Here is a 16,866-nt window from a genome sequence, read left to right as displayed (position 1 = left end):
TAAATAGAAGAAAACTATTTTTATACCTGAATCATCGTTTGATCCTGGAACGGATATGCTTCGTTTAAAAGTAACTTCTTCTGGCGGCGAAGGCGTTTCTGATAGTGGAGATATAGATCCGTCAGTTTTGATTCCTGGAATTTAAAAAAATTAGATGTAACGAAAATTTTTTTTTGATAACGGTAAATTTGTTGTAATAAAAACGTTCTTACTCAAACGGCGTAAAGAATTTTCAATGGGGACCATGACTAATGCGTAACAGTAAAGTTTTTATCGACATAGATTAATAAGTGAGGATAAATACAAAGTTTATACGTCACGGTATTTTTAAAAGTAGATTAGATCGGACGAAAGTAGATTAGATGTTCACGAGATACTGTTTCGATATGAAAAATAAGTTGTCTGCTATGAATGCAAAATGTTATTTTAATGAGTTAATAGTTTAAAATAGAAATAAGAATTTTTTTATCTAGAAAGTTATTTAATTTTAAAATGTAACTAATTTTGTTGTAGCTAATAATTTACCTGCTTTTCCTCTGAATCGTTTTGCTGATGGTATTCTTTTCGTTTTGTCACCATTAGGAATATTGATGGCGATCTCTTGTATCTCCATCCTTCCGGCAACGGAAAACTTGTCGGCATCGCTCTTTTCGACTCTGGATCTCCATTGTTCCGAAGCGGCGTCGAGCTCATCTTTCTTAGCCGCAAGGATTGATGTCTTCTCGTTGAGTTTCTCCTGTTGAACACGATTGTTCTTCAGAAAATAAAACAAAAAGATAACCGCGAACACCGTAAATATACACTCAATCATTTTTATTAACTAATTGTACACGATGGGTTTATTTTAAATGTTAACGATAAACTAACGCGGTTACACGAGTCAACATTGTTTAAAACGTGGAGGATGTAGATAGTGATGTTTAAGTTTACCGCGAAAAATGATATAGAAAAGATAAGAAACAGAAAATGGATATATTTTTTTTGATAAAATTTATTTAAATTAAAAAAATTTTGATGAAATTTCAAAACACCCACTCACTTCACCGGTTCGTTCGTGAATGTTAAATGGATCAACGTAATGTTGTGGTCATTATATGACGCTCTATAGCTTCGTAGTAGGTAGAGTTGAGTTTATTTTTGGTTGGTAAACAGCCGAAGCGTAAAAACCGTAATACCACACGGAGACACACGTGGTTTTAAAAATAGAATTAGTTTTGATGAAAAAAAGATTACGTTAGCATTAAAAAAAAATACTTACATTGTAAAGATTCTTAACATTCAAACGGCTTATCTCATCATTTGCATTATTTAGCTTTGGAATTCTCTTCTTCCAATCGCTCTCCCCGCTTTCTTTTAATTTTGCACGTAATTCGTTAATTGTACTAGTCATGGCCGTTTGGCTTAACAGGGAAAGAGGATCAGCATCACTTCCTACGTGCGCAAAACTCTTACTTTTGAATAAACCATCTCGGTGTAATCTGAAATAGAAATGAGACGAATCAAATTTATGATTGCTTATAAAGTAAACATAAATATTTTTAAAGTTTATATTCATTAAAGATAAGCTTCTGTTTGTAAATAAACGAGGATATTGCAAAACTTTAAATCAGATTTTGTTGTGGACAATAGTTTCTTTATTCATCTCTAATAATCCAAAACATGTTTTCTACAACAATAGGATTAATAATACCAAAAGCAGTTTATTTAATGCGAAGATTTAGTTGCGTTTTATTTGAAATCATTCCATCTTCAAAACATAAAATTCAATGGTCCAAATTTTTATATAAAAAGAAAATAGAGAAAAGAAAAATAAATAAATAAGGCAGCACATGAGACCGCAATTAATAATAATTATCTATGATTGACAATAATCTATTAAGGATTAGAGAAAGATTAGGATCAATTTGTTATCCTAGATGTAGTATATAAACTCTACGCGATCATTCACATTTCAAACAAATCGAAAACTCAATTCAATAAGAAAATCTTTTCTACAAAATAAAAATGTTCACCTTAATCCTTTTGGGGGCTATTTTTACATTGGCTCAGGTAAGATTGTACTTAATATTATTTTTGAAAATTATTAATTATTAAAATTAGGCCAACAACCACCATGTCGAGGATCTTCAACCAAAAGTATTTCCACCCAAATCTCTTCATCGCCTAATATTATCGAAATCACCTAACGATAACAAAATCATCAATGGAAATGAAGTCGAGCGACACTCAATCCCATACCAAGCAGGAATTTTCTTTAACCTTCCCAATGGTAAACAAGGTTTTTGTGGAGGTTCTTTAATTTCTAATCGATACATCTTAACAGCAGCGCATTGCACCAATGGGTAAAATCAATTTAATTTAAAACAATACAAAAAAATACAATATTTCTCCATTATTTATAGATCTTTATCTGCTGAAGTCATACTCGGTGCCCATCACATTTGGGAAGACGAACCCACCCAAATAAGAATAAAATCATCCGAATTGCGTACACATGAACTTTACGGAACAAATGGAAATTTGTATGATATCGGACTTATTCAGTTACCCAACCCTGTAAAGCTGAACAAATACATCAACACCGTTTCTTTGCCCAGTCGTAAACACGAAAGTCATTCTTTCGTTGATGAAGATGCGAGAGTCAGCGGTTGGGGAATAACATCCGATGATGCCACTGGAATTTCTGACGTTTTGAAGTCCGCTGAATCCTTCATTATGGAAAACTGGCTTTGTTCTCTATTTTTCTTTGGGGCGGTCCGTGATAGTCACATTTGTTCCGAAGGGCACACCAGTCAAGTATCGGCTTGCAGAGGTGATAGCGGTGGTCCGATCGTTGTTGATAACGTGCAAGTTGGACTTGTATCTTTTGGATCTGGATTTGGATGCGAAAGCATGTGGCCTACTGTGTATACGAGAATTACGAGTTATTTAGATTGGATCGAAAAGCATACCGATGTTAAAATTAAAGAATAAGAATTTATTTATATTATTTATTTGTGATGTAGATATTATTTTGTATTATTTATTTAGAATTAAATTATAAGCGAATATTTAATAAAAAATGTGAAATTATTTAAACAACTTTGATGTTATATATATATTTACAAATACATGTGCTTGACCAACATGCACAAATAAAACCAATGCTTTTTTGTATTCAAACTATCTTTGTTAACTGAAAATTTAAAGTTAATGATAAATTCACAGCTCACTATCCACCTTACTTTTGAATGTATAACGAATAATGTTAATAATAAAAATATTTCCTGTGAATCTGTAATTTTGAGGACAAATACAATGAGTTCCTTCTTCACTTGAACCATACTAATTCTATGCATAACTTCTTCGCCGATCTGGCTAAAAGTATACCAAACCTGTGGTATCGACCTATAGATGAAGCGTCTCGGACGCAACCTCGGCTTATTTGAATCCTAAGTTCTTGAACAGTGTTCAGGTTTCCATCGAAAAGGTATTAATGTAGTGCGTCAGCCGCAAGCGACCTCGGATTGATTAAGTTATGCATTTTTGCAGATTATCCAGCTTTATTCGGCTTATTTGAACCATACATCCTTAAAAACTGTCGATCTTTTCATCGATATGGTATCAATGTAGCAACCATCCTGATAGTGTTATGATGTTAAAGATGTTTTAATAGTATCAAAAGATCCCCAAATATCTATTTGTAGGAGGATATATTAAAACCTCTCTGGTATCCCTTTGACATTAACGATCCTTTAATACCAAAAATACCACCCATAGAGAGATGTCCGAAGTTTCAAAATATTTCTAATGATCTAAAGGTGCATTTACGATAAAGATAGACTACAAAACAAGATGTGAAAACTATTTAATGCAAAAACAGCAAAGGATATATTCAAAAATAAACAGATCGATTTGTTATGGACAATAGCTTATTTATTTGCGAGAAATAAAAAAATGTAAACGATTCATTTGATAATCCAAAACATGTTTTCTGTATAGTAGAATACAATTTAGGTATTTTACGATCAAATTCAACAATAGGATTAACGGCAAAAAGTAGTTTATTTAATGCGAACATCTCGTTGCGTTTTATTTAAACCATTCAGATCTTCAAAAATAGAATTGAATCGCCCAACTTCTTACTTAAAAAGAAAATAGGAGTATTTGTTATTTTATACAAATTTGTTTTGTTTATTGTTGTGCTTTTAATAAAAACAGGTATAACTGCAAATCGTTTGCGGAATTCCGCGGAAAAATAAATAAATAAGGTAGCACACGAGACCGCAATTAATAATAATTATCTATGATTGACAATAATCTATTAAGGATTAGAGAAAGATTAGGATCAATTTGTTATCCTAGATGTAGTATATAAACTCTACGCGATCATTCACATTTCAAACAAATCGAAAACTCAATTCAATAAGAAAATCTTTTCTACAAAATAAAAATGTTCACCTTAATCTTTTTGGGGGCTATTTTTACATTGGCTCAGGTAAGATTGTACTTAATATTATTTATGAAAATTAATAATTATTAAAATTAGGCCAACTACCACCATGTCGAAGATCTTCAACCAAAAGTATTCCCACCCAAATCTCTTCACCGCCTAATATTATCTAAATCACCCATCGACAACAAAATCATCAACGGAAATGAAGTCGATAAGCATTCTATTCCATACCAAGCTGGAATTTTCTTTGACCTCCCCAATGGTAAACAAGGTTTTTGTGGAGGTTCTTTAATTTCTAATCGATACATCTTAACAGCAGCGCATTGCACCAATGGGTAAAATCAATTTAATTTAAAACAATCAAAAAAATACAATATTTCTCCATTATTTATAGATCTTTATCTGCTGAAGTTATACTTGGTGCCCATCACATTTGGGAAGACGAACCCACCCAAATAAGAATAAAATCATCCGAATTGCGTACACATGAACTTTACGGAACGGATGGAAATTTGTATGACATCGGACTTATTCAGTTACCCAACCCTGTAAAGCTCAACAAACACATCAACACTGTTTCTTTGCCCAGTCGTAAACATGAAAGTCATTCTTTCGTTGATGAAGATGCAAGAGTCAGCGGTTGGGGAATAACATCCGATGATGCCACTGGAATTTCTGACGTTTTGAAGTCCGCTGAATCCTTCATTATGGAAAACTGGCTTTGTTCTCTATTTTTCTTTGGGGCGGTCCGTGATAGTCACATTTGTTCCGATGGGCACACCAGTCAAGTATCGGCTTGCAGAGGTGATAGCGGTGGTCCGATCGTTGTTGATAACGTGCAAGTTGGACTTGTATCTTTTGGATCTGGATTTGGATGCGAAAGCATGTGGCCTACTGTGTATACGCCAATTACGAGTTATTTAGATTGGATCGAGAAACATACCGATGTTAAAATTAAAGAATAATAATGTTATTTATATTATTTATTTGTGATGTAGATATTATTTTGTATTATTTATTTATTTAAAATTAAATTATATACGAATATTTAATAAAAAATGTGAAATTATTTTATAAACAACTTAAATGTTATACATATTTACAAATATAAGTTAACAATAATAATAGTTTAACAACAAAATCATAACACTGCTGAACCAAAATGCATAAACTGTTAAAACGTTAACTGAAAATTTAAACTTAATGATGAGACTTTGCAACAATGCTCTAGAAAAATTTAAACATACTGATAACTTACAGATTATTATCGGGCTTACTTTTTAATTTATTACGAATAATGTCAGTAATAAAAATATTTAGTGTGGATCTGCAGTGTAGAGGCGAGGAATCCAGATATGGAAACATACAATGAGTTGCTTTTTCACTTGAAGCATATCAATATATGCATCACTTCTTTATTGATGTGGATTTATATCCACATCAATAACAACAATTATCGACCTATGGATGAAGAGCTTCGTACGCAAATGACTTCGCCTTATTTGAATCCTACGTTGTTGTAAACAACAATTTTCCATCAAAAAGGCATTGATGTAAGGCGCCGGTCGCAAGCGACCTCAGCTTGATTACATCACATATCATTGAAAATTAACCTGATATTTATCGATAAGTGATCGATGTACTCCACATTTCATGTCTCGCTCGCAACGACCTCAACTTACTTAAAGTATACAACCTTGTAAACTATTCAGCTTTTTAAAGATTACATTTACAAGATACATTTTTCAAAACTGTGCTTATATCTATCGATAAGCCATTAATGTACCGCCTCGAACGCATGCAACCTCAGCTTGGTTAAATCATACATCCATGCAAATTATTCAAATTTCTATTGATTTGATATACGTGAAGTGGACTTGGAAATAATGTTAGGATAAAGATGAACCACAAAAATGATCCTTTTTGGTCACTTCTTTTCTATTCTAATAAAGTCATCGGTTTGCATTTTTAACCCTCTGGCATAAATATTCTCTACATCAAAAGAGTTCATGTTACCTTACCAGGTAATTTCTATGGATAATCAAAAACATTGTATACCATCAATTTTGCATGTGTTAATCATAACACATGTTATAATATATGCATAATAAAAACGGCAGAGGTTATTTTAGTGTTAATATTAATTTACCAATTTCTACAAAAATGGAGCAAAAATAAAACCAAAACTAATGTAAAAAATAAACAGGTCGATTTGTTATGGACAATAGCTTATTTATTTGCAAGAAATAAAAAAATTTAAACGTTTAATTTATTAATCCAAAACATGTTTTCTGTATAGTAGAAATTTAGATTTTTACGACTAAATTCAACAATAGGATTAAAGGCAAAAAGTAGTTTATTTAATGCGAAGGTGTGGCTGCGTCTTATTTGAAACCATTCAGATCTTCAAAAGATAAAATTCAATCGTCCAAATTTTAATTTAAATAGAAAATGGAAGTATTTATTATTTTATACAAATTTGTTTTGTTTATTGTTGTGCTTTTAATAAAAACAGGTATAACTGCAAATTGTTTGCGGAATTCCGCGGAAAATAAATAAATAAGGTAGCACACGAGACCGCAATTAATAATAATTATCTATGATGGACAATAATCTATTAAGGATTAGAGAAAGATTAGGATCAATTTGTTATCTTAGATGTAGTATATAAACCCTACGCGATCATTCACATTTCAAACAAATCGAAAACTCAATTCAATAAGAAAATCTTTTCTACAAAATAAAAATGTTCACCTTAATCCTTTTGGGGGCTATTTTTACATTGGCTCAGGTAAGAATGTACTTAATATTATTTTTGAAAATTATTAATTATTAAAATTAGGCCAACAACCACCATGTCGAGGATCTTCAACCAAAAGTATTCCCACCCAAATCTCTTCATCGCCTAACATTATCAAAATCACCTAACGACAACAAAATCATTAATGGAAACGAAGTCGAGCAACACTCAATCCCATACCAAGCTGGAATTTTCTTTAACCTTCCCAATGGTAAACAAGGTTTTTGTGGAGGTTCTTTAATTTCTAATCGATACATCTTAACAGCAGCGCATTGCACTAATGGGTAAAATCAATTTAATTTAAAACAATACAAAAAAATACAATATTTCTCCATTATTTATAGATCTTTATCTGCTGAAGTCATACTCGGTGCCCATCACATTTGGGAAGACGAACCCACCCAAATAAGAATAAAATCATCCGAATTGCGTACCCACGAACTTTACGGAACAAATGGAAATTTGTATGATATCGGACTTATTCAGTTACCCAACCCTGTAAAGCTCAACAAACACATCAACACCGTTTCTTTGCCCAGTCGCAAACATGAAAGTCATTCTTTCGTTGATGAAGATGCAAGAGTCAGCGGTTGGGGAATAACATCCGATGATGCCACTGGAATTTCTGACGTTTTGAAGTCCGCTGAATCCTTCATTATGGAAAACTGGCTTTGTTCTCTATTTTTCTTTGGGGCGGTCCGTGATAGTCACATTTGTTCCGAAGGGCACACCAGTCAAGTATCGGCTTGCAGAGGTGATAGCGGTGGTCCGATCGTTGTTGATAACGTGCAAGTTGGACTTGTATCTTTTGGATCTGGATTTGGATGCGAAAGCATGTGGCCTACTGTGTATACGAGAATTACGAGTTATTTAGATTGGATCGAGAAACATACCGATGTTAAAATTAAAGAATAGGAATGTTATTTATATTATTTATTTGTGATGTAGATATTATTTTGTATTATTTATTTATTTAAAATTAAATTATATACGAATATTTAATAAAAAATGTGAAATTATTTTATAAACAACTTAAATGTTATACATATTTACAAATATAAGTTAACAATAATAATAGTTTAACAACAAAATCATAACACTGCTGAACCAAAATGCATAAACTGTTAAAACGTTAACTGAAAATTTAAACTTAATGATGAGACTTTGCAACAATGCTCTAGAAAAATTTAAACATACTGATAACTTACAGATTATTATCGGGCTTACTTTTTAATTTATTACGAATAATGTCAGTAATAAAAATATTTAGTGTGGATCTGCAGTGTAGAGGCGAGGAATCCAGATATGGAAACATACAATGAGTTGCTTTTTCACTTGAAGCATATCAATATATGCATCACTTCTTTATTGATGTGGATTTATATCCACATCAATAACAACAATTATCGACCTATGGATGAAGAGCTTCGTACGCAAATGACTTCGCCTTATTTGAATCCTACGTTGTTGTAAACAACAATTTTCCATCAAAAAGGCATTGATGTAAGGCGCCGGTCGCAAGCGACCTCAGCTTGATTACATCACATATCATTGAAAATTAACCTGATATTTATCGATAAGTGATCGATGTACTCCACATTTCATGTCTCGCTCGCAACGACCTCAACTTACTTAAAGTATACAACCTTGTAAACTATTCAGCTTTTTAAAGATTACATTTACAAGATACATTTTTCAAAACTGTGCTTATATCTATCGATAAGCCATTAATGTACCGCCTCGAAAGCATGCAACCTCAGCTTGGTTAAATCATACATCCATGCAAATTATTCAAATTTCTATTGATTTGATATACGTGAAGTGGACTTGGAAATAATGTTAGGATAAAGATGAACCACAAAAATGATCCTTTTTGGTCACTTCTTTTCTATTCTAATAAAGTCATCGGTTTGCATTTTTAACCCTCTGGCATAAATATTCTCTACATCAAAAGAGTTCATGTTACCTTACCAGGTAATTTCTATGGATAATCAAAAACATTGTATACCATCAATTTTGCATGTGTTAATCATAACACATGTTATAATATATGCATAATAAAAACGGCAGAGGTTATTTTAGTGTTAATATTAATTTACCAATTTCTACAAAAATGGAGCAAAAATAAAACCAAAACTAATGTAAAAAATAAACAGGTCGATTTGTTATGGACAATAGCTTATTTATTTGCAAGAAATAAAAAAATGTAAACGTTTAATTTATTAATCCAAAACATGTTTTCTGTATAGTAGAAATTTAGATTTTTACGACTAAATTCAACAATAGGATTAAAGGCAAAAAGTAGTTTATTTAATGCGAAGGTGTGGCTGCGTCTTATTTGAAACCATTCAGATCTTCAAAAGATAAAATTCAATCGTCCAAATTTTAATTTAAATAGAAAATGGAAGTATTTATTATTTTATACAAATTTGTTTTGTTTATTGTTGTGCTTTTAATAAAAACAGGTATAACTGCAAATTGTTTGCGGAATTCCGCGGAAAATAAATAAATAAGGTAGCACACGAGACCGCAATTAATAATAATTATCTATGATGGACAATAATCTATTAAGGATTAGAGAAAGATTAGGATCAATTTGTTATCTTAGATGTAGTATATAAACCCTACGCGATCATTCACATTTCAAACAAATCGAAAACTCAATTCAATAAGAAAATCTTTTCTACAAAATAAAAATGTTCACCTTAATCCTTTTGGGGGCTATTTTTACATTGGCTCAGGTAAGAATGTACTTAATATTATTTTTGAAAATTATTAATTATTAAAATTAGGCCAACAACCACCATGTCGAGGATCTTCAACCAAAAGTATTCCCACCCAAATCTCTTCATCGCCTAATATTATCTAAATCGCGCATCGACAACAAAATCATCAACGGAAACGAAGTCGAGCGACACTCAATCCCATACCAAGCTGGAATTTTCTTTAACCTTCCCAATGGTAAACAAGGTTTTTGTGGAGGTTCTTTAATTTCTAATCGATACATCTTAACAGCAGCGCATTGCACCAATGGGTAAAATCAATTTAATTTAAAACAATACAAAAAAATATAATATTTCTCCATTATTTATAGATCTTTATCTGCTGAAGTCATACTCGGTGCCCATCACATTTGGGAAGACGAACCCACCCAAATAAGAATAAAATCATCCGAATTGCGTACACATGAACTTTACGGAACAAATGGAAATTTGTATGACATCGGACTTATTCAGTTACCCAACCCTGTAAAGCTGAATAAACACATCAACACCGTTTCTTTGCCCAGTCGCAAACATGAAAGTCATTCTTTCGTTGATGAAGAGGCAAGAGTCAGCGGTTGGGGAATAACATCCGATGATGCCACTGGAATTTCTGACGTTTTGAAGTCCGCTGAATCCTTCATTATGGAAAACTGGCTTTGTTCTCTATTTTTCTTTGGGGCGGTCCGTGATAGTCACATTTGTTCCGAAGGGCACACCAGTCAAGTATCGGCTTGCAGAGGTGATAGCGGTGGTCCGATCGTTGTTGATAACGTGCAAGTTGGACTTGTATCTTTTGGATCTGGATTTGGATGCGAAAGCATGTGGCCTACTGTGTATACGAGAATTACGAGTTATTTAGATTGGATCGAGAAACATACCGACGTTAAAATTAAAGAATAAGAATGTTATTTATATTATTTATTTGTGATGTAGATATTATTTTGTATTATTTATTCAGAATTAAATTATATGCGAATATTTAATAAAAAATGTGAAATTATTTATAAACAATTTTAATGTTATATATATTTTTAAATATCTATAACTGATCATAACAATAGTTTAACAAGAAAATTATAACACTGCTTCTCACTTAAAGCACTCCCTTGAACTGATCTATTACGAATAATGTCAATAATAAAAATGTTCGGTGCCGATCTGTAGCTTGAGATGATGAAAACAGATATGGTAAAATACAATAAGTTGCTTCTTCACTTGAACAATTTGACCTGGGCTTATTTATATCATACATACTTGAAAACTGTAAACGTTTCCATCAATAAGCCATCGATGTGATACCTCGGCCGCAAACGTTCTCGTCTAGATTCAGTCATGCATTCTTGCAAACTGTCCAGCTTTTCATTACTACGGTATCAATGTAGAAACTATCCTGATATTGTTATGATTCTAGAGATGTTTTAATACTAGCAAGAGATTTCCAAATGTCAGCTTATATCTGAATACGGTAGAAGTGCTCTGCACCTCTATGATATTAAAGATGTTTTGATACCAGAAGCGTCGTTTACAATAAAGATTGGCTATAAAACAGGATGTTAAAACAAGAATTTGTATGAAGCTAAAATAAGCTACAAAATGAAATGTTACAATTATCATCGCATCTCTATGTTTCAGTATTAGAAATATTCCCTATGGACAAGAGCCAGATATTTCCAAACATCTTTATGGAGTTCGAGAAAGTTTTAGAATAAAGATGAACCACAAAGATGATCCGTTATGAACACAAATTTTCTACTCCTCCAGCAAAATCATTGGCCTGCACTTTTAACCCTCTGGCATAAATATTTTCTACATCAAAAGAGTTCATGTTACCTTATCAGGTAGTTTCTGTGGATAGTCAAAAACCTTATACATCATCAATTTCGCATGTGTTAATCATAAGTTATTATAACACATGTTATAATATATGCATGATAAAAACGGCAGAGGTTATTTTAGTGTTAATATTAATTTACGAATTTCTACAAAAAAGGAGCAAAAATAAAACCAAAACTAATGTAAAAAAACAAACAGGTCGATTTGTTATGGACAATAGCTTATTTATTGAGCGAGAAATAAAAAAATGTAAACGTTTAATTTATTAATCCAAAACATGTTTTCTGTATAGTAGAAATTTAGATATTTTACGAGTAAATTCAACAATAGGATTAAAGGCAAAAAGTAGTTTATTTAATGCGAAGGTGTGGCTGCGTCTTATTTGAAACCATTCAGATCTTCAAAACATAAAATTCAATCGCCCAACTTTTTACATAAAAAGAAAATAGGAGTATTTGTTATTTTATACAAATTTGTTTTGTTTATTGTTGTGTTTTTAATAAAAACAGGTATAGCTACAAATCATTTGCGGAATAATAAACAAATAAGGTAGCACACACGAGACCGCAATTAATGATAATTATCTATGATTGACAATAATCTATTAAGGATTAGAGAAAGATTAGGATCAATTTGTTATCCTAGATGTAGTATATAAACCCTACGCGATCATTCACATTTCAAACAAATCGAAAACTCAATTCAATAAGAAAATCTTTTCTACAAAATAAAAATGTTCACCTTAATCTTTTTGGGGGCTATTTTTACATTGGCTCGGGTAAGAATGTACTTAATATTATTTTTAAAAATTATTAATTATTAAAATTAGGCCAACAACCACCGTGTCGAAGATCTTCAACCAAAAGTATTCCCACCCAAATCTCTTCATCGCCTAATATTATCTAAATCACCCATCGACAACAAAATCATCAACGGAAATGAAGTTGATAAGCATTCTATTCCATACCAAGCTGGAATTTTCTTTGACCTCCCCAATGGTAAACAAGGTTTTTGTGGAGGTTCTTTAATTTCTAATCGATACATCTTAACAGCAGCGCATTGCACCAATGGGTAAAATCAATTTAATTTAAAACAATCAAAAAAAAAATACAATATTTCTCCATTATTTATAGATCTTTATCTGCTGAAGTCATACTCGGTGCCCATCACATTTGGGAAGACGAACCCACCCAAATAAGAATAAAATCATCCGAATTGCGTACACATGAACTTTACGGAACAAATGGAAATTTGTATGACATCGGACTTATTCAGTTACCTAACCCTGTAAAGCTCAACAAACACATCAACACCGTTTCTTTGCCCAGTCGCAAACACGAAAGTCATTCTTTCGTTGATGAAGATGCAAGAGTCAGCGGTTGGGGAATAACATCCGATGATGCCACTGGAATTTCTGACGTTTTGAAGTCCGCTGAATCTTTCATTATGGAAAACTGGCTTTGCTCTTTATTTTTCTTTGGGATGGTCCGTGATAGTCACATTTGTTCCGATGGGCACACCAGTCAAGTATCGGCTTGCAGAGGTGATAGCGGTGGTCCGATCGTTGTTGATAACGTGCAAGTTGGACTTGTATCTTTTGGATCTGGATTTGGATGTGAAAGCATGTGGCCTACTGTGTATACGAGAATTACGAGTTATTTAGATTGGATCGAGAAACATACCGACGTTAAAATTAAAGAATAAGAATGTTATTTATATTATTTATTTGTGATGTAGATATTATTTTGTATTATTTATTCAGAATTAAATTATATGCGAATATTTAATAAAAAATGTGAAATTATTTATAAACAACTTTAATGTTATATATATTTTTAAATATCTATAACTGATCATAACAATAGTTTAACAAGAAAATTATAACACTGCTTTTCACTTGAAGCACTCCCTTTAACTGATCTATTACGAATAATGTCAATAATAAAAATGTTCGGTGCCTGGGTAGCTTGAGATGATGAAAACAGATATGAAAAAATACAATAAGTTGCTTCTTCACTTGAACGATTTGACCTGGGCTTATTTATATCATACATACTTGAAAACTGTCCACGTATCCATCAATAAGCCATCGATGTGATACCTCGGCCGCAAACGTTCTCGTCTAGATTCAGTCATGCATTCTTGCAAACTGTCCAGCTTTTCATTACTGCAGTATCAATGTAGAAACTATCCTGATATTGTTACGATTCTAGAGATGTTTTAATAGTAGCAAGAGATTCCCAAATGTCAGTTTATATCTGAATATGGTAGAAGTGCTCTGCACCTCTATGATATTAAAGATGTTTTGATACCAGAAGCGTAGTTTACAATAAAGATTGGCTATAAAACAGGATGTTAAAACAAGAATTTGTATGAAGCTAAAATAAGCTACAAAATGAAATGTTACAATTATCATCGCATCTCTACAATGTTTCAGTACTAGAAATATTCCTTATGGACAAGAGCCAGATATTTCCAAACATCTTTATGGAGTTCGAGAAAGTTTTAGAATAAAGATGAACCACAAAGATGATCCGTTATGAACACTAATTTTCTACTCCTCCAGCAAAATCATTGGCCTGCACTTTTAACCCTCTAGCATAAATATTTTCTACATCAAAAGAGCTCATGTTACCTTATCAGTTAGTTTCTGTGGATAATCAAAAACCTTATATATCATCAATTTCGCATGTGTTAATCATAAGTTATTATAACACATGTTATAATATATGCATGATAAAAACGGCAGAGGTTGTTTCAGTGTTAATATTAATTTACGAATTTCTACAAAAAAGGAGCAAACATAAAACCAAAACTAATGTAAAAAATAAACAGGTCGATTTGTTATGGACAATAGCTTATTTATTGAGCGAGAAATAAAAAATGTAAACGTTTAATTTATTAATCCAAAACATGTTTTCTGTATAGTAGAAATTTAGGTATTTTACGACTAAATTTAACAATAGGATTAAAGGCAAAAAGTAGTTTATTTAATGCGAAGGTGTGGTTGCGTCTTATTTTAAACCATTCAGATCTTCAAAACATAAAATTCAATCGCCCAACTTTTTACATAAAAAGAAAATAGGAGTATTTGTTATTTTATACAAATTTGTTTTGTTTATTGTTGTGTTTTTAATAAAAACGGGTATAGCTACAAATCATTTGCGGAATAATAAATAAATAAGGTAGCATACACGAGACCGCAATTAATGATAATTATCTATGATTGACAATAATCTATTAAGGATTAGAGAAAGATTAGGATCAATTTGTTATCCTAGATGTAGTATATAAACTCTACGCGATCATTCACATTTCAAACAAATCGAAAACTCAATTCAATAAGAAAAACTTTTCTACAAAATAAAAATGTTCACCTTAATCCTTTTGGGGGCTATTTTTACATTGGCTCAGGTAAGATTGTACTTAATATTATTTTTGAAAATTATTAATTATTAAAATTAGGCCAACTACCACCATATCGAAGATCTTCAACCAAAAGTATTCCCACCCAAATCTCTTCATCGCCTAATATTATCGAAATCACCTAACGATAACAAAATCATCAATGGAAATGAAGTCGAGCGACACTCAATCCCATACCAAGCAGGAATTTTCTTTGACCTCCCCAATGGTAAACAAGGTTTTTGTGGAGGTTCTTTAATTTCTAATCGATACATCTTAACAGCAGCGCATTGCACCAATGGGTAAAATCAATTTAATTTAAAACAATCAAAAAAAATACAATATTTCTCCATTATTTATAGATCTTTATCTGCTGAAGTCATACTCGGTGCCCATCACATTTGGGAAGACGAACCCACCCAAATAAGAATAAAATCATCCGAATTGCGTACACATGAACTTTACGGAACGGATGGAAATTTGTATGACATCGGACTTATTCAGTTACCCAACCCTGTAAAGCTCAACAAACACATCAACACCGTTTCTTTGCCCAGTCGTAAACATGAAAGTCATTCTTTCGTTGATGAAGATGCAAGAGTCAGCGGTTGGGGAATAACATCCGATGATGCCACTGGAATTTCTGACGTTTTGAAGTCCGCTGAATCCTTCATTATGGAAAACTGGCTTTGTTCTCTATTTTTCTTTGGGGCGGTCCGTGATAGTCACATTTGTTCCGAAGGCCACAACAGTCAAGTATCGGCTTGCAGAGGTGATAGCGGTGGTCCGATCGTTGTTGATAACGTACAAGTTGGACTTGTCTCTTTTGGATCTGGATTTGGATGCGAAAGCATGTGGCCTACTGTGTATACGAGAATTACGAGTTATTTAGATTGGATCGAGAAACATACCGATGTTAAAATTAAAGAATAAGAATGTTATTTATATTATTTATTTGTGATGTAGATATTATTTTGTATTATTTATTTATTTAAAATTAAATTATATACGAATATTTAATAAAAAATGTGAAATTATTTTATAAACAACTTAAATGTTATACATATTTACAAATATAAGTTAACAATAATAATAGTTTAACAACAAAATCATAACACTGCCTAACCAAAATGCATAAACTGTTAAAACGTTAACTGAAAATTTAAAGTTAATGATGAGACTTTGCAACAATGCTCTAGAAAAATTTAAACATACTGATAACTTACAGATTATTATCGGGCTTACTTTTTAATTTATTACGAATAATGTCAGTAATAAAAATATTTAGTGTGGATCTGCAGTGTAGAGGCGAGGAATCCAGATATGGAAACATACAATGAGTTGCTTTTTCACTTGAAGCATATCAAATATATGCATCACTTCTTTATTGATGTGGATATAAATATAACAACAATTATCGACCTATGGATGAAGAGCTTCGTACGCAAATGACTTCGCCTTATTTGAATCCTACGTTGTTGTAAACAACAATTTTCCATCAAAAAGGCATTGATGTAAGGCGCCGGTCGCAAGCGACCTCAGCTTGGTTACATCACATATCTTTGAAAATTAACCTGATATTTATCGATAAGTGATCGATGTACTCCACATTTCATGTCTCGCTCGCA

The 16,866-nt window shown here is 32.1% G+C and overlaps 6 protein-coding genes across 13 annotated transcripts in view; 5 read left to right on the top strand and 1 right to left on the bottom strand.

Moving 5' to 3' along the window:
- LOC111428863 (supervillin) overlaps positions 1-16,866 on the bottom strand; it is a 133,517-nt gene that overhangs the window by 15,788 nt on the left and 100,863 nt on the right. For 6 of the 7 annotated variants that reach the window (XM_023064566.2, XM_023064561.2, XM_023064565.2 and 3 more), the window contains 3 exons: positions 1,259-1,478; positions 526-754; positions 27-134 (listed from right to left, as the gene is read on the bottom strand). In XM_023064566.2, the coding sequence (XP_022920334.2) occupies positions 27-134; positions 526-754; positions 1,259-1,478 (557 nt within the window). The remainder of the gene's footprint in view (positions 1-26; positions 135-525; positions 755-1,258; positions 1,479-16,866) is intronic. The other variant, XM_071201279.1, reaches the window with a different exon arrangement.
- LOC111428867 (brachyurin-like) lies at positions 1,944-5,576 on the top strand. 2 transcript variants are annotated; one of them, XM_071201286.1, is made up of 3 exons: positions 1,944-2,049; positions 4,529-4,770; positions 4,830-5,576. In XM_071201286.1, exons 1-3 carry the CDS (start codon positions 2,005-2,007, stop codon positions 5,398-5,400), a joined length of 858 nt encoding a protein of 285 aa, XP_071057387.1. In that variant the 5' UTR covers positions 1,944-2,004; the 3' UTR covers positions 5,401-5,576. The 2 variants fall into 2 exon arrangements, with proteins under 2 accessions (XP_071057387.1, XP_022920345.2); XM_023064577.2 differs by lacking the exon at positions 1,944-2,049 and adding an exon at positions 4,366-4,477.
- LOC139432612 (brachyurin-like) lies at positions 7,119-8,326 on the top strand. The gene is made up of 3 exons (XM_071201287.1): positions 7,119-7,226; positions 7,278-7,519; positions 7,580-8,326. Exons 1-3 carry the CDS (start codon positions 7,182-7,184, stop codon positions 8,148-8,150), a joined length of 858 nt encoding a protein of 285 aa, XP_071057388.1. The 5' UTR covers positions 7,119-7,181; the 3' UTR covers positions 8,151-8,326.
- Positions 9,869-11,000, top strand: LOC139432610 (brachyurin-like). The gene is made up of 3 exons (XM_071201283.1): positions 9,869-9,976; positions 10,028-10,269; positions 10,330-11,000. Exons 1-3 carry the CDS (start codon positions 9,932-9,934, stop codon positions 10,898-10,900), a joined length of 858 nt encoding a protein of 285 aa, XP_071057384.1. The 5' UTR covers positions 9,869-9,931; the 3' UTR covers positions 10,901-11,000.
- On the top strand, positions 12,505-13,637 carry LOC139428878 (brachyurin-like). The gene is made up of 3 exons (XM_023064573.2): positions 12,505-12,611; positions 12,663-12,904; positions 12,967-13,637. Exons 1-3 carry the CDS (start codon positions 12,567-12,569, stop codon positions 13,535-13,537), a joined length of 858 nt encoding a protein of 285 aa, XP_022920341.2. The 5' UTR covers positions 12,505-12,566; the 3' UTR covers positions 13,538-13,637.
- On the top strand, positions 15,138-16,287 carry LOC139432611 (brachyurin-like). Its single transcript, XM_071201285.1, has 3 exons — positions 15,138-15,247; positions 15,299-15,540; positions 15,601-16,287. Exons 1-3 carry the CDS (start codon positions 15,203-15,205, stop codon positions 16,169-16,171), a joined length of 858 nt encoding a protein of 285 aa, XP_071057386.1. The 5' UTR covers positions 15,138-15,202; the 3' UTR covers positions 16,172-16,287.

This window comes from Onthophagus taurus, chromosome 1, assembly GCF_036711975.1.
Source record: "Onthophagus taurus isolate NC chromosome 1, IU_Otau_3.0, whole genome shotgun sequence".
NCBI classification, from domain to species: Eukaryota; Metazoa; Arthropoda; class Insecta; order Coleoptera; family Scarabaeidae; genus Onthophagus; species Onthophagus taurus.
Note: the sequence above shows the minus strand (reverse complement) of the source record. Positions and strands in the feature narration are given on the sequence as shown.